We start from the raw sequence: 24,594 nt of genomic DNA on the forward strand, positions 1-24,594 counted from the left end.
CCAAGTGTTAGTGGTCAATTTCTCTCTGCTGAAAATGAAAATAGAATGGAGAAAACCAGCCATCTTGAGGGCTAAATCTGGTCTAATATCATATTGGTTGACCTGTCACTACAATGTTGCCACATATGTTTTATTGGTTTTTTCTTAGCCCCCAAACATTTTAAAAATTAGATAATTTTATGTTAAAAGAAATTTAGACTTTTAGCTTCTCTTGAAAACATGAACTCTGACAAACATTGGAATTACAGAGTAGCAGAGGTAGAGGGCCCTTATTTGGGGCATGTCTGCAGGTTCCCACGTCCTGCTGTTCTCTGTTGTCTCATCACTAAGGCCAAATGGCAGTGGCTGCATTTGCACAGTTGTTATTTTTTATAGTGAAGTTAAAAGTGAACTGTTTTTATATCCATGTTTCTACCAAAGGTAAGAAAACACAAGCCAAAAAGACATAGGTTTTAAGAAAAATAGGAGAAAGCGTAATTCTTTATGGAAGTGAATAATATTCTTTGTATCTAAGAATGCAAAAAATGTGTATTAAAAAATACAACTTAAGATGCCATTATGAATAACCTCCAAGCCACTGTTTGCTAATATCTTTTCAGTTTTAGGAAGGAGGCAGGTTTGTCTTGCATCTCACTGGATCTCTTGTGCTACATATTTCTGAAACACTTTATGGTATTTCAAGTATAGATAAACATGAGGAGTTTTACAAATATAAGAGATAGCAGAAACTCTATCCTCCATCCTTTACCTCTTATAAAACATGAGAACTAATACTCCTCATGTTTATCTATCTTACAAATACAAGAGATATGCAATAGATAAACATGAGGAGTATTACAAATATAAGAGATGGCAGGAACTATTTAATATTAAAAGATATAAAATATGCATTTTAAGTGTAATAAATGTAACAGATATTGCATTTTACAAATATAAGAGATATGCAATAGATAAACATGAGTATTATAAATATGAGAGGAACTGTTTTAATATTAAGAGATATCAAATATGCACACTGAGTGTAATAAATGCAATAGTTTTCCTTCTTACACAATATTTACTTAATCTGGAGGCAGAAATACATGTTGTGTCTCTTTCTGCTTCATCAAAATTTCAACCAAGTAATTAGGATCTCTGAGAGTTACAATAAGAATTACAGCCTCATGTTTAGATTTTTTAAATTTAGATTTTAAATTACTCCTTCTTTCCACTGATCCTTAGTGAGGAACTGCTAAGTTCCAGGTACTGTGATAAACACTGGCCAAATGCTGGAGAGCTAAAAGGTATATTCCTCTTATAAAGACATTATTTACTTGTAACAAACAAGTAAATAAATGTATTAGTCAATATGTAAGTAAACAAAAAAGTAGACAAGCACACACTATATTAAGTACTATATAGGAAAGCAATAGAGTACTGTAACAGAATAATGAGGTATACAGGATAGGGGTGGGAATCTGTTCAGGGATGATCCACCTGAGAATGTAACATGTAGGCAGAGATCTTAATAAATTGTGAGGAATCAGCCTTTCCAAGTAAATGGAGTAGGCACCTCCAAGAGAAAAGCATATTCTTGGCTCTTTGCTTATTGACATCATCTTGAACAAAAATTAGCAATCTCCTACCTGTACCACAGATGCTATGTGCCACCTCCATACTACCTTTGCCACCAAAAGATTCAGTGTGATGCATAATTTGAAGCAGATATAGGTAGGTTCCTCATCTTGATACCCCATGGAAAGTAAAATCATGACAAATAAAAGCAGATAATCATCTCAGAGTCTACTAAAGATGATAGTTGCTTGTCAGTACATCAGTATGCACCCTAGAAAAAAAAAATAGAAGAGGTGGGATTTATCTTCAGTGTCCTCTCACTTCCCCTTCCAAGTCCCTGTCCTGCCTTCCAATGCTCTTTCCCACAAGTTGCAGGCAAATAAAGCATGTATATTACTCTCTTTTCACCCAGTTTCTCCTTGTCCTTATGTGAAGTAGATTCCAGACCTCACAGTTGTATATGTCTATCTTTCTACTCCATTCCCTCAAAAAGGGGGGAAGAATTAAACAATGAACAAGAGAAAAAGAAGGAAGGAAGAGAGGAAAGAAGGGAAAGACGGTTCTGAATATCCCAGTCTGGGGCTGAAAAAAGTCATTTATTAAAATTCTTCAAGACAGAATGAATGACCATAGCTAATAATATACCTTAGGCTTTTCTAGAATCTTTGTATTAAAAAAAATTGATTGTTACTGATGTATTTTAATCTCGTAAAATTTCAGGAATTTATTTAAATGAAGAACTTCACAAAGAGTAAGAAAAATTATATATTGGGGTGGTAGGTTTCTCGTCCAACCTGTCATTCCATCTTTTCTAGGACAGAGAAAGGAATATTAACTGATCACTTTTAAAAGTTTGATGATGGACAATATATTTAAAAAAATAAACAACCCTGATAACCTATCTTGTGTTGGGTGTACTTTGGGCCAAATGAAAATGCTCTTAGTGGGATTTGTTTGTTCATTTGCTTTCTTTAGAAAATAAATTTAGTGTCACCTTTCCATATGTAGGGTTTTCCCTACAGTCCATTCCAATTTTAAAAGATCCCTGCTAGTGCACCAGGGTTTGCAATTACAGACACTTCATTGTTTTGCAGCTGCTAAAGCAGTTAGTATCTACTAGAAAATAAATATAGAGCAAAAGGGAAAAAGGAAATATAATTATGGAGGAATCTGAGAATTTGGAAATCTGTAAGTCATGAGGTAGAATGAATCATAACACAGAATTTACTACACAAGGAGGAGCAAGGGCAAATAAGAAATACATAAGGAATTGCTGTTGAAAATCAACACCATCATTTGTTGTGGCAAAATTACTTACTTTCTGCCCCAACCAGTTACAGTGGTAAGGACAATATGCTGGCTAATATACTTTTTTTGGTAAGACAGTTATTGTTTATATAGAAATTGATGTAACACCCTTGATTCATTGTGTTAAAAAAACAATTTAAAGCACACATTTATCATAGTAAGAGAAAATTTTTTTTAATTGTCATATACGATTCTCCTATTGTGGAAAAATAAAATAAAATCTTGGGACCACAATTCACTATGTCAACAGGAAAAAATTAAGGTGAACGTTGAATTGTGCAAGAAATTGCCTTGCTTTTGTTCCTAAGCTAATAGCTACAGATAAAAGATCAGGTATCTCCATAGTTATATACTCTATGTTCACATTATGTAACATGCCATTTTATTGACAGTGAGAAGAATACATAATTGACTATCCCCCAACCTACTCCTTTTCTCTTGCAACATGTGGAGTTAGTAATGTGACCATACCCATTCTCTTCCCCTCTACTCTGCTTTCCCCCTTTAAGTACTGAAGCCCTGAAAATCATCTTTCTAAAAATGTGTGAACCATAGATTGTTCCTGTGGATTTGTGTTTCTTTCTCCGGGCACATCCTTAACCGCGACAAAATAAAAAATCTAAATTGAGACCTGTCTCAGATGCGTCTTGGTTTACACTATCAAGGTTTGGAAGCGTTAAGACATGTCATTAAGGTATTTTATTTCTTTCTAGCATTTTGATTATAGTGAAATTAGGTAATTAGTGATGCCTGTTTTGAGTAACATGGTAAGTAGAATTAAGAATGGAAAGCACTGGGAAATGGAAAACAAAAACACATCGAAGATTTCCACCTTTACTTTCTTAGCTTTTTTTTAAAGAAAAATTTATTTTCTAAACACAAGCTACAAATTACAATATTTAATTTGCTTTTTAAGCACAAGTTATAAATTATCAAATAGAAAATAAACAGTGACAAGATTATATAATTTTTAACTGTTAAAGTTTTAGTTATACTCATTTGATTGGTTAGTACTGCTTTTATTTACTTATTCTTCAGACACACTGTTTTATCCTTATATAGAAGTTACTTTACTTTTTTATTATTTAAGTTATCCTTAAAATACTACATGAAATGATTGTACCAGATATAATTTACTTAAATATTTATTCTTAAAATAACATTATTTTTAAATAAAATACATATGTGAATTTAACTCCAGTCCCCAAATGTGACCACTGTTAATAAATCCACTTATTATAAATAATATAACAGAAACAGCAGCAGCTTGATCCTTACCAGCTGTATTAGTTTCCTTAGACTGCAGTAACAAAGTTTCAAAATCTGGGCAGTTTAAAACAATAGAAATTATTTTGTAATTCTGAAGGTTAAAGTTTGAAGTTAAGGTGTCAAAGCCATGCTCCCTCTGAATGCATCAGTTCTCTTAGATTTATTATTTCCTTTTCTTTGCTAACTTAAGGTTTTATTTGCTCTATCATTTCTAGTTTTTTAAAGTGGAAACTGAGGCTGTTGACTTGAAATTTTTCTTTATAATATAGACAGTTTCATGGGATAATTTTTTCTTCGAGGATTGCTTTAGAGCATTCCACAAATTTGATATGTTTTCATTTTCTTTCAATTCAAAGTACTTTCCAATTTCTCTTTTGATTTCTTCATTGATGCATGAGTCATTTAGCATGTGGCATTTTTAGAAAACTTTATATTTTGATTTATTTTAGGTTCACTTAGAAGTTGTCAAAAAAATACAGAATTTCTTTATAACCTTCAATCAGCTATGCTGCCATAAAAATGAATAAAATTATGTCTCATGCAATAACATGGATGCAGCTGAAGGCCATTATCCTTAGTGAATTAACACAGAAACAGAAAATCAAATACCCATGTTCTCACTTACAAATTTGATCTAAATAATAGGTACACTTGGACGTAAAGATGGAAACAATTGACCTGGGGTACTCCAAAAAGGGAAAGAAGTGGGCAAAGGATAAAAAAAGTACAACGTTCACTATTGGAGTGATGGGTTCACTAGAAGCCCAAATGTCAGCATTACACAGTATATGCATCTAACAGACCTGGACATGTACCCCCTGAATTGAAAATTAAAACACACGCATACACACACACACGAAATTGCCCCAATATCATTAGCTATAGACTATTTGGATTTCGCCAGTTTTACAACCATTCTTTTTGTGTGCTCTATAAATTTTACTGCATGTATAGATTTGTGTAATCACCCCAAAATCAGGGCACAGAACTGTTTCATCACCTTAAAGAAACTCCCTTGTACTGTCTCTTTATGGCCATACCCTCATCAGAACCCCAACTTCTTCCAACTTCTTGCCATCCTTAAACGTATTTCCTCATCTATGCAGTTGTTCTGGCTTTTTAAAATGCTCTTTTATAGTTTGAATATTTTGTTAGGAAGAGTCTTAGCTAGTATGTTTATTATGTTAATTTTTGTGTACTTTTTGCCTTGTGGATAATGAAAGGGATGTTTTTCTATTCTATTTTCAATCTTGTTCCTGTTGGTTCACACAAAATTACTGGCCTTTCTAGCTCATTTTTTTCTTTTATTTTTGATTGCTGTTTCTTTCTCATTCTTATCTCTTTGTCAGAGGGAAAAAAAATATGTTTTTCCTTTACTCATGAAGAATAGTTTTCCAACTTCTGTTTCCCCACCTTCTAATATCAGTCCCAGAAAGCTTCACCCACCATTAGTGGGCTGATCAAAGTAGTTTTCCAAAGACCAGTTTCTGACAGAAATTCTATATTCCTAAAAAATTTTTAAAAGATAGTTTTGCCTAGAAAAACTGCATCAGAAAATTTACAGTTATTTGATCAGAGACCTTAATAAAGGAAGAAAATGTGAAACATTCCTATCAAGTTAAAAGGTTATTTTAAGGCAGCAATAACTAAAATTTTAAAGTTTACCCTTGACAACTATTTTAGTCGTGCAGGAAGTTATTAGAACAGTGACTATTTCATTTTCAAATTTTAAAACCAAAAGTAAAATTCTTTACTACCAACATACAACATATCTATAATTAACCCTAGAGAAGAAAAAATATTAATTGTATTGTATTTACTCCAATTTAATTATGAGTTATTTTTTAAAGTTGTGTCTTCAGTGAAGATAAGAATCTTACTATGTTAATGGCCCATATGGAGATACTGGAATAAATGATTCAAATAACATGTCTTTGAGAGAATAGAACAAAGAGATGGGAGGCAGCTTAGATAAATGACCAGCTACAAATATTCTTGGTGGGAGGGTGAGGAGAAGGAGAAATAGTGTAGAACTGAGAAAATAATAGAAGTGAACAGCCTAATTTTCAGATTCCAGAGCACAGCATCCTAATAAAATTGAACAAGATAGATTGTTGCAGACAATGACTAGAAATAATTAAAGGATTGTCATAGCTATCACCATCTGTATATGGTTTCATACTTTTCAACAGAAGCAATATCTATATGAGAGGCAGTAATATTTTAGAAGAAAGGATTTGGGACCAGATATTTTGGGTTGGGATTCCAATTCCAATACTTACGGCTAGTAATATAATGAGTGTTTCAGTGTCTATCTCAGTAAAATGTATATAGTAGTAGTGTCTGTTTCAAGGATTGCTTTGAGGATAAATTGGGATGATTCACAAAATGTAGTAAGGCTTCATTAGAATGTGTTAGCTAGTGTTATTATCAAAGATAACCCAATGTATTGTCAGAAACTTTTTCAATTGAGATATAAATGAGATATGATTATCCTTGGCTTTCCCAAATGGCTCAGCTTTGCATCTCTCCCATCTGCCCAGGGCAAAACTGTAAATGCGTGTAAAAAATAATTAAGACAGAAATAGAATTTTTTAGAAACAAAACAAAAAAATGTATCCACCAGAGCCATGGTCAGGATATCATCTGACCTCTGCTTAGGAATTCTGAGCTTATCAACCTGTGTCCTCTAAGCCAAGCTTTCCTCCATATTTTCCCAGTTTACATATGCCTGGGTGTCTGCCAAACCCACCCCCAGCTCTGATTTCTGCTGATAATGCTGCTGCTCTTCCTTGAATTTAAACCTACTTCACTAATACCCTACTTCCTTGAATTTAAACCTACTTCACTAATTTAAACCTACTTCACTAATACCCAATAATCTGCAGAGCCCATGCTAACCCTTTCTCCACAGGGGTTAGAACTGGGCCTCTAATTATTGGCTTCTAATTCCTCATTAGTTAGCTCAGTGCTCTTCTGATTTGAATTTCAGTTCTTCCTAGATAACCTTGCCACTGTACCTCCACAGCTAGATTAGGTGCCCTTGGGTATGGATTTGATCCAGAACACACTACAGTTTTTCCTGACCATTTGGACAGTGCTAACCAACCCCTGTTACAGCCTGCCCTATACTTAAATACAATCTGTTTATTCTTGCTTAGTTTTGATACCCCACCTTTCCCTTTCAAACCAATTATTATTTCCTAGAATACCTTTAGCAAAACAGTCTCAATTGTGATATAATTAGATATAAAACTGTGGAGATGTTTAATGAGATAAGAAATATAGGGTGGGATATCTTATGGCTCAATAGTATCTGTCCTACTTATTTATTGCAAAGGTTTACTATGAAGTGAGAATTTATATACAAAGCATCCTTTACCTTATAAATTGTATGTGCATATATATGATATTTTATTTCTGGTTCTCCCTTCCTCTGCCTTTCTAGTCATGTCTTTGTCTCCCTGGTATGATTATCTTATTATATTCTTCTTCCTCACTTTCTCAGTAATCTTTTACCTCATCCCCTATATCCCTTACATTTTACTTTTGTCATCCAATAGGTTTGTATTTCTCTATGGAAGGTCAGCTCTTCTCTGAGTCCAGCTTTCACACTAGCTCTCATCCTTTCCCTGGTGCTCATGATAGGACTGAACAATCAAGCCTTAAGACATATTAGGTGTATTCATACAATGGAATAAGTACAATTCTAAAAAGAATGTAATTAATATTTATATGTTGACATGGAAAGATCTCCAAAGTAGATTATCAGGTAAAAACAAGATGCAGGAAAATGTATGCAGAATTATTCAATTTATGGTAATAAAAAGAATACACAAGCAACATGCATTACATTTGTTTTGAAAAGTGCAACAGTAAATTAATTGACATCTTTTTAGAGCTTTTCAAAAGACTCTAACTCTTTGATTCAGTCATAAAAATCACTTATTGATTGCTCAAAGCACTATGTTAGGTGTGGGAATGCGAAGATGAATAAAGCATGACTTCTAATCTTGAGAAGTTAACTGTAGGGAAGCAGCCCCCACATAGCAACCATGGGTACCCCAAGTTCGGTGGCAACAAAGAAATGAGAAAAAGACAGATTAAAAATGCATATAGTGGGACCAGGGAGCCAGTGCATTAAGGAGGGTGCAAAGGGCCTGAGCTCTGTTCTTCCACAGTATTTATTGGGAACAATCAAAACAGCACAAGAATAGCTGCTAGAAAAAACAAACAACAACTAGTGGTTGAATTTGAAACTCCCTAATATTATTATAATAAAAAAAACTTCCAATATTTTAAAATTTTATATTATTTTTCTGACTGATTCTGTATTGATTTATGTTTCAGATTATCTGGTTAATTAGAAATAGGAGAAAACAAAATGTTAGAAATATTTGTTTAGAGCTTAGATATTGTATTTCAATCAGTTTTTAAATGGAAATTTGTAGTATTCTCTTTAAGAGATATTTTCAATTATAAGAAACAGAAAGTAAGCCACATATAAGTTCAACTTTCTTGTCTCAGCCCAACTAAAAGTTATTGCTCATTATTACTGAGTTGAAGTTATTTGTATTTCTATCTAGGGGATATATTTTGTGAAATAAAGTTCTCACTTTTGTTTTTATATATTTTACTTTCATCATCATTATTTTTATACAGGTTCTTGCTCTTGCTCTGTCACCAGCCAGCAGTGCAGTGACATGATCATAGCTCAATATAAACTCAAACTCCTGGCCTCAAGTGAGTCTCCCACCTCAGCCTCCCAAGAGGCTGGGAGCACAGGTGTCTGCCACTACACCCAGCTAATTTTTCTTTTTTTTTTGAGAGAGAGAGAGAGAGAGAGAGAGAGAGTTTCACTCTAGCACCCAGACTAGAGTGCAGTGGCACAATCTCGATTCACTGCAACTTCCGCCTCCCGGGTTCACTCAGCTTCCTAAGTAGCTGGGATTACAGGTGCCTGCCACCACACCTGGCTAATTTTTGTATTTTTTTGGTAGCAACAGGGTGTCACCATGTTTGCCAGGCTGGTCTCAAACTCCTGACCTCAAGTGATCTGCCCACCCCGGCCTCCCAAGATTGCTGGCATGAGCCATTTCATTTGGCTTGATTTTAAGTTTTTTGTAAAGAAGGGTCTTCTATATTGCGTGGGCTGGTCTTAACCTCTGGCTTCAAGTGGTCCACCCACCTTAGCCTCCCAAAGTGCTGGAATTACAGGCACGAGCCCTCATGCCTGCCCTATATTTTACTTTCTTCTGGATTTTTTTAAAGCTTTATATTAACCAACTCATGTTAATTAAGAAAAAAAATTAAGAAGAGTTAAGATTTTTATCTGAGAAAATGTATGCACAGAATGGTTCATGGCTAGACTGAATGTAAGAGTCATACAAAAACCATGGAAGGGGCTTGCCTTTGTGTTATGGAGAAATCCTTCTGTGGTAAGTAGAATAAAGGTCTACCAAAGTTGTCCACATACTAAATCCTGGAACCTGTGAATATGCTACCTTTCATAGTGTCTTAGTTCACTTGTGCTGCTATAACAAAATACCTGTGACTGCATTATTTACAAACAAATTTACTTCTCACAGTTTTGGATGCTGTAAACTCCAAGATCAAGGTGCCAACCGAATTGGTGACCAATGAGTGCCATACTCTTCTTGCAAGATGGCATCCTGTTGCAGCGTCCTCTGAAGGGAATAGATGTTGTGCTCTCATGTGGCAGATGGAACAGAAGAGCAAAACAAAGGGATAAACCCACTCCCTCTAACTCTTTTATAAGGGCCCTTATCCTCATGAAGACTTTGCCTTCATGACTGAATCACCTCTGAAATACCATCATATCAGTGATTAAGTTTCAGCATATGAACTTTGGGGGACACATTCAAATCATAGTATGTAGCAAAAGGGAGTTTGCAGATGTGATTAAGTTAAAGATATTGAGATAAAAAGTTTTCTTGTATTTTCTGTATAAATAATCCCAAAGGGCCTTAGAAGTGAAATGAGAAAACAAGAGAGTCAAAGTTAGAGATTTGCAGATGCTCCATTGTTGGCTTTGAAGATGGAGGAGGGAGTCGGCCAGGAGGTAAGGAATGCTAGTGGTCTCTTGAAACCAGAAAAAGTAAGAAAATGGATTCCCTCCTAGATCTCCCACAAAGGAATGCAGCATTGCTGACAGCTTGATTTTAACCCAGTGACCAAGGTTAACCATTTTGGACTTCTGACCTTCAGAACTATAAGACAAATTTGCAGTGTTTTACACCACTAAGTTTGTGGGTAATTTGTTATAGTAGCAATAGGGAACCACTACATCTTCCTAATGGTATTATATATATATATATAATTGGTAAATTAAAATTCCCTCCCATTATGCAGACAACTGAGTGGGATCACTTTAGCTAGTCTGACTAGTCAGTGTTGACTAATGTGGCTAGGGTGATTGGTAAGATCAGTGAGAATATGTGACAAGTCAGGCTGGTGACAAGTTGTCCAGGCAAACAAGACAGTTTCCCTCAGAAAGACTGAGTGACATGAGGCGTATCAAGTATCAGATGACCAAAAAGGGACAGCAGACTTCAGCATGAATGTTCACTAAGTGTGGGAGGAACCAAATGTGACACAACACTCCACGCACTCTTTCACTAAAGGTGAAAGAACAATGAGTAAAATGGCACACATCTAGATGTCATTTAATTTAAGAGTATCATGTATTCTGGGCTTAACATGAAACAAGAAAGAATGAGGACAGGAATTCTATCAGCAAAAGAAGACAGTTTGAGATTTCATGGGCTGTAAACCACAGAGAATATAAAGAAATATTATATACAGAGGCAGCATGTAGATAGTAAGAATGTTTTAAACACAGAAAAAACTGAAAGAGAAACTATAAATTAGGAAACACTATTTGCCTTATTTATTACAGTTTATAACTTTCAAAATTGTCTGAGACTGCAGGTATTGGGCACTTTATGCAGGCTGTTGCAACAGGGAGAATATCCAGAGTATTTTCTAGAAAATAGGAAACAAAGGGCTTTCTATGACAAATATACAATGTTGTCAGTTTGTTGGCTTGGCTCAGGCAAGTATTGCAATGGTTTTGTGTGAGCGAGACCATGAGAGTGAGAGCGAGAGTGATTTGACCTGTTTGACTCCATTACGTTCTGTTCTTGGAATTGTTAGCTCAAAGAAGGAAGTTAGAGGAGTGGGTCAGTCTCTCAGTACAAGGAAATGTAGATCAGTGTCCAGTCAAAGAAGAACATTTAAAATTTCTCCATACAGCAAAAGGTCCATATATTTAATTTATGAAGATAAAGAAATTCTTATAATTGTTTCAATATATTTCTTTAATAGTTAAGAAATGCACCTGCTGCTATAATTGATAAACCCTGAAATCTCAGTGGCTTAACACAATAAAGTATATTTCTTACAACACTTCAAAACCAGCGTTTTTGGTGGGTAACTCTCCTACCAGTAGTGATTTCGTTTGCCAAGATCCTCCCTTCTTGTGCCATTTTCAACACGTGACTCCCATGGGCTCCTTGAGGGATTTTTCTTTCCACTTAGCTTTGAGTAGAAAAGAGTATGGAGGATCATACAAAGGAGGTGTTCATAGCCTACATGGTCTACAAGTAGTCTACATCACTTCCACTGACCTTAAACTAGCCAAAATTTGGACATATGACTACCTCTAAATGCAAGAATGGCTGAAAAATGTAGTTTATCTGAGTTTCCAGGAGGAAAAGAGAATGGATTTTATAAATAAGTAAAATTTTAAAAAGAATTATAATTAAAAATATTTAATGATAAAATGATGAACTCCCTAGTGTAAAAAAATGACCAATACCATTGACCAATAAAAATATTAAATATTCAGAATCATTAAGGATTAAAACTAAGACACAAAAACATATCTCCCTATTAAACAGTCAATACTAAAAACAAAAATAATACCATGTTATTTTCCTATTCTGCTGAGAAATAGTCTCAGACACTGTCTCAAAAAAATAGGTAAAAATGTTTTTTTCAGGTTTCAGAGGACAATTTGAAAATATATACCTGAAAGACTTTTAAATATGCATACTCTTTGATCTAGGCTTCCAATTAAAAAAATATCAGGAATAAATAATCAGAAACCTATTCAAAGATTGAAGTCCTCCTTGATTTCTGTCTTTCATATTCTACATCAACTGATGAGCAAATCATGTTAGATCTAGCTTCACAGTATGTCCAGAATCTGATCCCTCTTTCCACCTCCACTCCTTTGTTACCTATAATCCAATTTTCACATAGTAGTCACCGTAATCCTTTTAAAACCTATGTCAAATAAGGTCACTCTTCAAAAGCCCTTAGGAGCTCTATAGTTTTCTCATCTCAGAGGAAAAGCCCAGCTTGCCCCATGTGATCTACCCCATCAAAGTCCACGCCAATCTTCTCTGATCTAATCTCTTACTTTCTACCCCTTCTCTCCTTGCTCCCTTTCCTTAGGCTACACAGTCTTTGCTGCTGTTCCTACATGAACCAAACATGCTTCCTTTTCAGGGCTTTGCTGTTCACCATCCACATTTCTGCTTCAGTGTCAGTGAAGCTGATCCTATTCCCTCCACATAAAAAGCAATGTGCTCCCTCCACTCACCTTTCCTATTTCCTTCCATAATACTTATTTCCATCTGATATACATCCTTGTTAAATTGAATTTTGCTCATCTTCCTGTGTTATGATGTCAGGAATTTTGTATCCCTTAAAATAGTGCTGGGGAAACATTTGCCAAATGAATAGTGAAATATTATAAAAATTCTGAAACACTGAAAAATAGCAGACTGGTTAAATAAATTGGGATGATGCACTTAAATGCCATACAGTCAGACAAGATGGAATCAAAAACATAAAATAAGAATGTGATTCTGTATCTCACTGGAGGAAGTACTGGAAATACCAATTTCCAAATAGGTAACAGTCATTTTTCTTACCCAACTGGTTTCTGAAACCATAGGAAAGGGAAGTTTCTCATCCTAAAATTACTTTTACATGTATCAATTGATTCTATGGTTCTCAAATACATTTCTCTGTGAAGTGTGTGTGTCCAAGGGCTAAATGGATTTTTTTAAGTTATCTTATTTTTTGCAGGTTGTATTGATCATTGGTCAGCTTCAGCTGCGGTAACATAATGCCACAGACTGCATAGTTTAAAGAACAGAAGTTAATTTTCTTACAGTATGGAGCCCAAGATCTATGTCCAGCGGGTTTTGGTTTCTGGTGAGACTTTTCTTCCCAACTTGCTGGTAGCCTTTCCATGTTGCATGCTTGTGGAGACAGTAAGTGAGTGAACAAGCTTCTAGCGTCTCTTCTTATAAGAACATTCAGTCTACCAGATTAGGGCCACATTCTTATGACCTCATTAACCTTAATTACCTCCTAAATGTCCCATCTCCAAATATAGTCACATTGGAGATTAGGCTTTAACGTGTGAATTGTGAGCGGAGAGGTGCACAATTCAGTCTCTGGTATGTTTACTCTGTTTATTAAAAAAGCAAAGAGTCACTAAACCTATTTTGCATCACCCTAACTAATATTGTTTTTCCTAGGCTTTTCTTCTTAAGATTTATTCAAAGATCCTGAGAATATACTGAGTTAAACTAATAACCTTTTGGAATACTAGTCTAGATGAGATCATTAATTTGGAAACACTAGCAAAGCAATTAAGTGATAAGAATAATACATCAAAGCCAAATTTTATTAGAAGGAAAAATGCAGTGTTCAAAAAGTTAAATAAATGTTTAATGAAGAACAAGATTACTTTTTAGAAACTGTTTTAACCCTAAGGAACACACACACCCAGATATTTTTCAGAGAAACTTGATCCTTCAAGGCAGCAATGATAATGCTTAATTAGGCTGGGCGTGGTGGTACACGCCTGGAATCCCAGCACTTTGGGAGTCCGAGGCAGGCTGGTCACAAGGTCAAGAGATGGAGATCATCCTGGCCAACATGGTGAACCCCGTCTCTACTAAAAATACAAAAATTAGCCGGGCATGGTGGCGTGCATCTATAGTCCTAGCTACTGAGGAGGCTGAGACAGAAGAATTGATTGAACCCGGGAGGCAGAAGTTGCAGTGAGCCAAGATCATGCCACTGCACTCCAGCACTCAAGCCCGGTGACAGAGCAAGACTCCATGTCAAAAAAAAAAAAGAAAGAAAGAAAGAAAGATAAAGATAATGCTTAATTACACACCAATCTAGCTGTATAGGGTCTGGAAACATCAAAAAGTATTTTTGACCAAAATAATTTGTTACAGTGGTGATAAGTGGTCAGATTTTCAGTATATGTTGGTAATCTTCCCACCTTCTTCTTACAATTGTGTTTATCCCCATTATAGGAAGGAATGGTTTGTCTCAATATTGTCCCATCTTGTAACCCCAGGATTTAATACCAAATACTTTTATTTATCAGTTAAAAATGTTTAAATCAAGGGGAACATGAATTCATGGTAATAGTCATCCCTCTTTCTTTCTCTCTTTCTGTAGGTTATTAAATAAGCTGAATTTATAGAAGGATAAATCAGAAATATTTATAGTTTTCTTGAAATACTGCCACTAACAAGGCCATTTTAAATTCCCCTTGCCTCCTGTAGCAGATATCTTACCACATTATCACATCTTGGGAAAATTCTATAATTTCCCAGTCCATTTCAGAGAATAAAAACCCACTTTGTCAGCCAGGCGAAGTGGCTCACACCTGTAATCCCAGCAATTTGGGAGCCTAAGGCAGGTGGATCACTTAGGAGTTCCAGACCAGCCTGGGCAACATGGTGAGACCCCCATCTCTATATTGTAAAAATACAAAAATAATTATCCAGGTGTGGTGGTGCACTGCCTGTAGTCCCAGCTATTTAGAAGCCTGAAGAATGAGGATAATTTGAACCCAGGGATGGGGTGGGGGAGGTTGCAGTGAGCTGAGATCATGCCACTGCACTCCAACCTGGGTGACAGAGACCCTGCCTAAAACAAAAACGGAAACAGAAACACTTTGTCTAAAAATCAACTTTCCTATGCAAATTGAAGATTTTCTCTTTGTGGCTAACTTCTAGTATTGTGACTTGAGAGAACTAACATAGGGAAGGAGGATATGGTCTTCTTTTTATTTCTTTCCCATTACCTACCTTGGGGACAAAATAGTTTCCGTCTGCTTCTCAGCTTCTTCTTCCCTCTTGGATAGTCTAGCTTCTCCAGTGAGCGGACACAAGGAGGAATCAGAAAGATTCATTGGACCATTACTGAAGTCTTCTTTCCAGGGTTTGACACTAATTGTTGGGCCAATAATGACTGTCCATTGACAATGCTCTCTCAATGGCAGACACTCAAATACTGGATTTCTAGAGGAGATACAAATATGAGTCCTTTCAAAGCCTTCGCAATCCACACCATCCTGCTTCACCTCATCTAACCCTCCATGGCGCTTGCATCTTCTAATTTATTCCATGGACTTTTGTTGCTGGTTATTTCACACACGAGTTAGCTTTTTGTGTTGGTGCCAGCATGATGGCATAAATGCAGGTATTTTTTGTGGTGCTCACTTTGCCTACCAGAAACTTATATGCTCTCATCAAAGCAGAATTGATAGCTGAGCTGCACCACAGGCCTCTCTGTGTGCCCTGCCATCATTCTCAAGTTGTTTTTCTCCTGTTCACATAGACTTTTAGAAGACTGACTAGCCTATGACCTAGTCTGATGTACAACTAGAAAATGAGGTGCTGATTTTCCGTTTTTGCAGATACCCCCAGACTGCCAGTGACTCCCTTAGAGTCTGTCTCACTTGGCTTTTTGGGAAGGGGCAGGGGCAAGCCATAGCAGTACCTCCTAAGCCAAAAATCATGACTCCAATAATTCCCATTCTCCTCTTTCCTATTCTCCTGTTTATATGGATTTGGGTAATTGTGGTTAGTGAGGGGCAAGTTCTGCTTATTTAGTATATGGGGGCTCCACCCTCATTTTTGGACCCTAGCTATGTTTTGTATAACAGGGCAAGTTTCATACAACTTCAGGTTACATGTCCTCCGTTGAACTTTGCATTCACTCTTTTGCATTCCACTCTTAGAGCTTTTACCTTATTTTACTCTTATTAGCATCCTGTGAGATGCAGGACAGCTACCTCAATTTCGCTGATGAAACTGAGACAATAGAGACAACCTAGAACTAATTAATTGGAAAAAAAAAAAAACACCTTTACTGAGCACCAGGTATGTATGTGGTGCTACGATAGATGCTACAAAGAAATAAGTAGTCTTTGCCTATGTGTATATGTCAAACAGAATAAAAACTATTTTAAAATAATGTTATCATGGTTAAAAAAAAAGTCATGCAAATATAGTAGAGGAAAACATAATTTCAACCTGGCATTTGAATGGGGATTTAAAGGATTGGCAAGAACTTTTTAAGACTGGAACTCTGGACCACAAAACCCAAACGTTTGAACTTTGAAGATTTTTTGCAATAGCACCAACAGAATGCCCATGATGGCTCTTTCTGAAGAACTGCTCAGCTGAGAGGAAACCATGTGGTCTTCTTTTCCCTGAAGTGTCTGCAAATAATACAGGAAAACAGGATGTCTTCTAGTTCTATTCCACACCTGTACCTTAGCCTTCACCAGGCTCCTCTACTGCTGCTCTGGGCTGTTGAGTGGCTCTAGCCCTTTGTCTGTCTCCCTGGACTCTTCTGTGACTGCAGTTAAGCCTTCAACTTTCCATTATTTCTGCAAAATGTTGTGCCCTTTTAAATTCCTGAATATGATGGCCTTATTCTCTCAGGATTATTACTGTGTCTGCTGGAAAATATACTTCTCATATTGACTTTAGAATTTCATATTAAATTTATTTCTGAAAGCATGGCATTCCATGGAGACCTCTCTCCTCCATTATTTTCTGTTTTCCTTAAATGACATGCTCATAGTTGGGATAGATCACTGTATAAGGTCCCCAATGAATCACACCTTTCTGTATCCGTGTCCCTTTGTAAGTGACATAGCCACACCTTCCATCAAGAGACTGAATTTATCCCCCTGCCTGCTTCAATATATGCTGTCCATGTGACTTTTTCTGACCATTAGAATGTGGCAAATGCAGTTATGTGTGTTCTAAAACCTTGGACTTATGAGGCCTTGCAGCCACTGTCTTTGGCCTCCAAGAACCCTGTCCTGAGACCATCATGCAATAAAGAAACATAGGATGAAATTGCATTTGGAAAGAGAGGTTCAGCCAACCAGATTTCTAGACTGAGCTCAGTCCCCAGCTGATCCACCAGCTGAATGCATTGGCCTAAGTGGGTGCAGGTGAGACTTGGCAGAAAACTACCTAGTTAGCCATAATGATTATCAAAAATAATACAGTACATTGACAATCCACTAAGTTTCAGGATGGTGGATTCTTACAAAGCAATAGATAAATAAAGTAGAACATGGTACTAAAAGTACAAAGCAACAGATAAATCCAATAGAAGTTAGCACTGAAAGTACAAAACTATAGATAAATGTAGCAAATTGATACTGCTCTAACAAAATGTCAAGTATATGGCATTGTCTTCAGGGCCAAGCACAGAACAATACAGAAATGGGTGGAGAGGAGACAGTGAAATTAGAAGAGTAGGGAGGAAATTGCTATTGGAGACTAGAAAACAGTTACTTGGAAAATAGAAAACGTGCTTAATGAACTTGTTGAATTTCACTAATTTCTATATGGAATATTAAAAGCGACAACTAGCTTCTTTGAGCTGTGTAAAATAAGTTATTGTAAGAGAAAGTTTGCATTTTTTGTTGATGCCATAAAAATTACCACAAATTTAGCAGCTTAATACAAATTTATTATTTCATAGTTCTGTAAGTCAGAAGTTTATCATGGCTTAAAGACTAAAATCAAGGTGTCATCAGGGCTATGTCCCTTTCCAGAAGTTCTAGGGGAAGATCTATTTCTTTGCTCATTTGGGTTGTTAGCAGAATCCAGTTCTTCGTGGTTTAGGACTAACATTCATATGTCCTTGCTGCTGTCAGCTAAAAGTCTTTCCCATCTTCTCGAGGACACCCATACTCTTTGATTCCTTCCTCCATCCTCAAAGACAGCAATGGTAGGTTAAGTCCTTTTCTCACTTTAAATCTCTCCTGTGTATATCTCTGACTACAGCTGAGAAAGGTTCTCAGCTTTTAAAGACTCATAATTAGGTTTGACTCACATGGATCATCCAGGATAATCTTCCCTTCTGAAGTTCTGCACCCTGTAATCATATCTGCAACATCCCTTTTGCTAAGTAAGGTAAAATATTCACTGGTTCTGGGGATTAGAGCATGGACATCTTTGGGGAGGCATTATTTTGCCAACCACAGAGATGAACTAAGTAGGAACTTTCAGTTTGCAATTGAATTTAGAGGAAATATAGAGAGCTCAAGACAGTCTTTCATCTAGCAAAAGATTCTCAATGTAAGAAATGGCCTCAGAAGAAAGTTCAAATCATGGATATGGCTGTAAAACCCATCCTGAAGACCTCTGAGAGACTCAAGCAGTGACTTGGAGACTTCCTTAAATAGACACTGAGAGACTCAAGCAGTGACTTGGAGACTTCCTTAAATAGACAAACGAGCTTCTAAGAATTTGAAGGCCCTCAAATGTGGCCTGAACATAGAGAAATACCTGTCTCAAAAAAAAAAATTCATGTTTGTGGCTTTGCGAGCATGAAGTAAACCCCATTCAAATTCACAGGAAAACTCCACACATTTCTAAGGAAGTTGTGTCAATTTGGATTAAAAGGGACAGAGGCAGTTCAAAATGAAAAGAGGTCTCTGGGCTCCCAACTGACTTTGTGGAGAGGCAGGCTGAGAAAGCTGTGCAGCTGCAAACAGGAGCCATTTCTTATGAAAAAGACCAGACTCAGCAGGAAAGGCCAAGAGCTAAGGATAGGAATAGATGAGGAAAAGGAGTAGCAACAGAAGACTGTGCCCTAATAAAGAAGCATTCCCTGCCTCTGGGGTCAAAACAACTTGTGACATGTGTCCAACTGGATTTCAGAATTCTGTCATCCCATGTATTCTATGTACCTTCTATTCAGAATACACCCTCCTCTTCTTCTGTTAGTTGTTATCCTGTTCCTGTTACTCTGTTAAATGTTGGGGGTTGGGATGGCTGGGAGAGAAGAAAGGCACATGCTTTGTCCTTTTAGTTCACAGGTCTCTGCATCAACAGATGCTGTACCCAAGGAGCTAAACCTGTAGAATCATCCCCCAGGAAGTTTGACAGAACCTGGATCAGATTTAGGTGAAAGATGCATAAAGTTGACTTTAATGACTAAATTAGAGTTTGGGGTGTTGGGAGTAGATAAGTGTAGTTTGCCTCCAGGGAAATGCAAACCACAGTGACCAGTGGGCAGACTAATATCCAATGGATCATGCCTTCCTGTGTTCCACATCCCTTTGCAATGTGACATTGCTAACACTTCCCTTGAAGTGATGGAATTTATTCCTCCACCAGCCTTGTGATTTCCTTTGATTATGAAGAGGCCTCTGGGTGCTTGTTCCCCACCCCACCCCACCCCCACGCCGCACCGAGAGAGCAGGAAGCAGGCTGAGAAAGCTATTGATGGTGGGAGAATGTGATAAGAAGTGATATTTAAGAACCAGAGCACAGATCTTAGGGATCCCTTAGCTTCCACCATCATCATCTTAGAATACTGTTGTGAGACCACGAGGTATATGAAAAAGCCTGAAATGAAGATTACATGAAGAGAATTTCCCAGTGATCCCAAATGTCCCAGCTGAGCCTAGCCCACAACAAACCTGCCAGCTGAATGCTGCTGCCTGAAAGTTCAGCAAGTCTGACAGAATTGCCACCCAATCAACTACAGGATCATAGAAAATAACAACTCATGTTGTTTTAAGCCACTGAGTATTGATATAGTTTGTTACTTAGTAGTACATGACCAAACAGCAGCTTCAGTGCATTACATCTCACATATTTTCTGTTTATATAGTATTTTTATTCCAATAGACACCTTAGCTCATCTCATAGAGATGGCAAAGTATCATAATCATAATCATAAAAATACCTTGGATTGATGAGTACTATTTAACAACTATTGAGAAACCATAAACCATAGTATTATCTTTAAACTAGAATGAAGTGGTACTCATCTCATAAAAGCCTTTTGCTTTTTGTAGAAGTTGAGATTGCTGCAAATATCTCAGTATATCTACTACCTTTTATAGTGTAAGAAGAACAACTGCCATGAGCCTCAAATGAGTTCTGAAGTAGAGAAATCATACAATTAATTAAAGAAAAAAAATCCCTTTATACTGATCATGACTTGGGCAAAAAAGAAGATAGTTGTAAAGGTATAATAGAATTTAAAAAAATGATCAGTCAGATGGCAAAACTGCCATCTTCATCAAAAAGCAAAGAAATGTTCTTAATCTTTTTATGCAAAATATTTTGTTTTAGTAATATTCTGGGACTGTGTAGATTTATTCATGCTCTCCATTGTTTATTTGACAAATATTGAGTGCTTACTAATGTTCCAAGCATTGTGCTAGATACTGGAGATCTAGTTGTAAATAAGATAGACAGGTTTCTGACCTCAGAAAGTCAGTCGGGGCTGGAGTTGCCACAATGAAGTGTGACAGGTAACATGATAGAATGCCATGGTCATAAGATTTTGTTGATTTTTCTTATAATTTCTTTTAACTCAATAGTCTCCAGGCTACAGCTATAAAAACACTGCTGTTCATTTTTGTTAATTACAGGCACTTTTGCAGGAATTGCTACATCTTGATCCTGTACTTTCCAGGTTCCTGGAGACCTATAAATGCCCTTATATCATATGGGGATCCTTATAAGGCATTGTATCCTGATGCTACTGACCCACAAAAGATGCTGTCTGAGTGAAAACATCATTATTTAATTTTCCCTTAGGATTTCCAGCTGGTGCCTAAATGGATTTTTCTGGAAGAAAGAATGTATCTTCAGAAAGCAGAGTGAGAATCCTTTCTAATGTAATTCGAGATGTAGTTTCATATGTCTAACCTGTGCTTTTCCTCATGCTCACTGAAATCTACAGCTAGCCTCATTTTCCATTTGTTTTTGACTCAGGCATCTTGAGGACTGAGATCATGTCCTAGTTATCTTTTAGACTTAGTAAATGAGTAATAAATGTTTCTTTTGAGTGACTCAAAAATTATTGCAGGAAAATTACCATACTAGATCATGACTATTTTTCTATCGCATTTTTATTCGGGCATGTTCAAAACTTTGTTTTCATATTCTTGTAAACTACTTTAAAATAAGACAAACCACCAAAGAAAAGAAAATAAAAACTTACAAAATGTGGCAAGATCTGTGTTTTTAACGAAAAATGTTATTCAATGATTCTTGTCAAAGCATGGTAGGGAAGACTGTATTCAGGGCCATAGTGACAGGTATAGGGATCATGGCAGCAGGGTCTTGCCAAGTTGAAGAGATTAGGTTCAACTCTGAATACAACATGGACAAGCGGGAATTTATAGCATGCAGGACAAGGGCAGTGGATGGAAAATTACCAAGGAAACATGAGGGATAAGGGGGATTCTGACTAAACCAAGGAAACAGGATTCTTGCTGAAGTCAGAACAGGGTGTTCAGGCCTCATGTGGGGGATGGTGGAGGATGAGGAACCTGATTAGATATCAATATTGAGAATGGGGCTTCTTGCTAAATTAAGTTAGAAGGGTTATTTGCTAAAACTGGATTTTATAAGGAAGTGCAGATGGGCCCAGCAGAAGATTCAGAAACCTTAATTGTTTGACCAAGCAAAGAATTATTGTCAGTGCTTAGGGTTTTTTGTTTGTTTGGTTGAATTCTGTTTTACAAGTAAAAAGCTATTTTAAAACTTTTATCTCAAGAAATTTGTTTTTAGTTGTTTGACGTTATTCATAAACCTACTTATTGTATATGTATCAGGGACAATAGACTAAGAAACCAAAACTAAGATGGCAACCTATTTTGTAAAATGAAACTCTTATATAAAAGCCAACACACAGCACGGTTCCAAAAAGGTACTGTTACCAGAGTTCCAAACCGATCAGGCCAACATTCCTGTTAAAAAAAAAAAAAAAATCAGGAAAAACAGGGAATGCCGACAGCCACTTCCGTAAAGATCGACTTTCTCTTAGATAACAGGTGTTGAAAACTGATTTCCTATAAGAAAGAACTCCTTGAGAAGGAATTGATAACCCCAGGTAGACGCTTTCTTTATATAACTGCTGCAAAGTTTGACAGCAAAGAGTCAGCCCCTCCTCCTCCCTACGAGAGATAAACTTGATAATCTGCTTTTGCTTCAGTTTTCCTGTAATCAAGTCACAGGTCTTTCTTTGTCGCTAGCCCCTTTCAGGCTGCTTTTTAACCCGTTTTTTCTAGAGAAAAGGACTTGCCCCCTCCATCCCATTTACTCTCGACCCTCTTTCAGTTAGTCAGCATCTTCCTTTCCTCTTGTTTCCCAGGTGGTCCTAATTGGTTCCCCCTTTCTCTGGCTAGCTCGGCTCCCTCTCCTCCACTCCCCTTTCTTCCACTCAGCCCTTTCTTTCTTTCTCCCTCCCCTCCCCTCCCCCAGCCAAGCCTCCCAGCGCACTTCCCTTCCCCCGCCTCCCAGTCCCACACTCCCCTCTCCTCCCCACTCCCGGCCCCCCCCCCCCCCAGCCTCTTGCCTTGTGACACATCCTGGGCCCTCCCGGAGGCGGCAGCAGCAGCGGCAGCAGCACTAGATACCACTCTGCCGAGGCCGCAACCCCGGCTCAGCCTCCCCAGGCCACGCAGCTGCCGCAGTAATGGCTGCTGATGGGGTGGACGAACGCTCGCCTCTGCTGTCAGCATCCCACTCCGGAAATATCACTCCCACCGCCCCACCGTACTTGCAAGAAAGCAGCCCCAGAGGTAAGGCCAGCGTAGATCCCTCTACTTTGCAAGGAAATGCCCAGAAGGATAAAGACCTGAAAGCTCTAGCTTGGAGATGGAGGATAGCCTCTGGCTTGGGCTGAGGAAGGATGCTGACTGTGCCTTCCCAAGCAGAGCCCGCCTGCCCGATAGCTTCTCCGCAGGGCTTTTCTGGTGGTGATGGTGATGGTGGTGATGGTGGTGGTAGTGGTGGTGGTGGTGGGGTATGTGAGTGTTTGTATTTCACCACTTCTTACCCAGGGCTACGGGATGTGACATGAATCTCCCAAGCTGTGCTTAGCTGTTTTCAGAGCAGAACCTAAGTGAAGCTAGGAGGTGGTGCAAATCTTTCACAATCATTCACAAATCCTTTTCCGTTGCTGAGAAACCAGGAGTATTGCTCACCTTGGCATCTGTCCTTGAAGGGCTTTAGCTTGAACAGTATGCATCTGCTACCATTCACCCACAGTGCTCTGTTCACTCAGTGAATTGCCATATCCAAAACTAATACAGTTAATCAATATTCCTAATATGTCTGAAATTCCTGCCCTTCCCTTTTACTCCTACTTTTAAGGAGTATGTGTTAGATTTAACTGTGAATGAGAAGGAAAGACCTTACTTCTGATAGGGATGATAGGATATTTTTTTATACATATCTGGGTGAGATTGAAATTAACATGTAAAAAGTAACTCACATTAATACTACATATATTTGTATTTTTTTTCTCAAGAATAAAAAAAGATGAGATGGCAATGGGATTGGGAGAAATATGGAATCTATCAAACTATTCGACTTATTTTAAAATCGATCGTTGTTCTTAGCCTTTTAGTTGATTACTATAGTAAAAAAAAAAAGGTGGAGTCAGGAGTTACAAGAAAATGGAAGGCAAGACTTAAAGAAAACCACTTAGGTTAGTGAAAAGATTGGTCAAGATGGCACTTGCAAATGTTCCTTAAGTGCATCTCCCTTTTTTTTGGCTGAGTATGAGCAAAGTTTATAAACGCACGGAAGCAAAAGTTAATGATTTTGTAAATATAAGTAGGTCATGTTTCTTGTAACACAACTTTTTAAGTTCAAGTCTGGAATTAGAGCTGATGTAGAGCAGGCTAAACTTGCTTAGTAATTAAAATTTCTATTTAACATTTTACAACTTCAAAATCAATTATCTAGATCTTAATCCACACTTATTAATAAGCAAAACAAAGGAAAAAGATGTTTAGCTGTAAATAATTCAGTGTGATCCATGGTTTGAGAAATATGGTACAGAGACTTGCCTGCAGAAAACCTACAAGTCATGTTTGTTGGTCAGCATTAAACTTGTATCAGAGGATACCAGGTAAGAGAATTTCCTTTAATAGGCCAATTTGATATGAATATTTTACTGTTATCTAAATTGTATTGTATACAATAGACTTAACACTCAGTAATGAATGTTTCAACTTTATCACATCAGCCTTTTATGGCAAAATATTTGAAAGTTTATTTGGAGACAAAGTTTCAATTTAAGTAATTGTCCTATAAACCATTTTTGTGT

General features: G+C 37.1%; 1 protein-coding gene and 1 long non-coding RNA gene across 3 annotated transcripts in view; one reads left to right on the forward strand and one right to left on the reverse strand.

Annotated features, from left to right (window-relative positions):
- The window catches only part of PIP4P2 (phosphatidylinositol-4,5-bisphosphate 4-phosphatase 2), a 75,114-nt gene that overhangs the window by 8,460 nt on the left and 42,060 nt on the right, over window positions 1–24,594 (forward strand). Inside the window, exon 3 of one of the 2 annotated variants that reach the window (XM_035277613.3) lies at window positions 21,069–21,130. In XM_035277613.3, the coding sequence (XP_035133504.1) occupies window positions 21,069–21,130 (62 nt within the window). Of the gene's footprint in view, window positions 1–21,068; window positions 21,131–22,836; window positions 23,060–24,594 lie in introns of those variants that run through there. The other variant, XM_002759059.7, reaches the window with a different exon arrangement.
- Window positions 1,626–22,988, reverse strand: LOC144579720 (uncharacterized). Its single transcript, XR_013527907.1, has 4 exons — window positions 22,834–22,988; window positions 22,196–22,225; window positions 15,285–15,497; window positions 1,626–1,825 (listed from the first exon to the last, which is right to left on the reverse strand). It is a non-coding gene; the product is annotated as an uncharacterized LOC144579720 (long non-coding RNA).

The sequence above is a fragment of the Callithrix jacchus genome, chromosome 16, assembly GCF_049354715.1.
Source record: "Callithrix jacchus isolate 240 chromosome 16, calJac240_pri, whole genome shotgun sequence".
Lineage (NCBI taxonomy): Eukaryota > Metazoa > Chordata > Mammalia > Primates > Cebidae > Callithrix > Callithrix jacchus.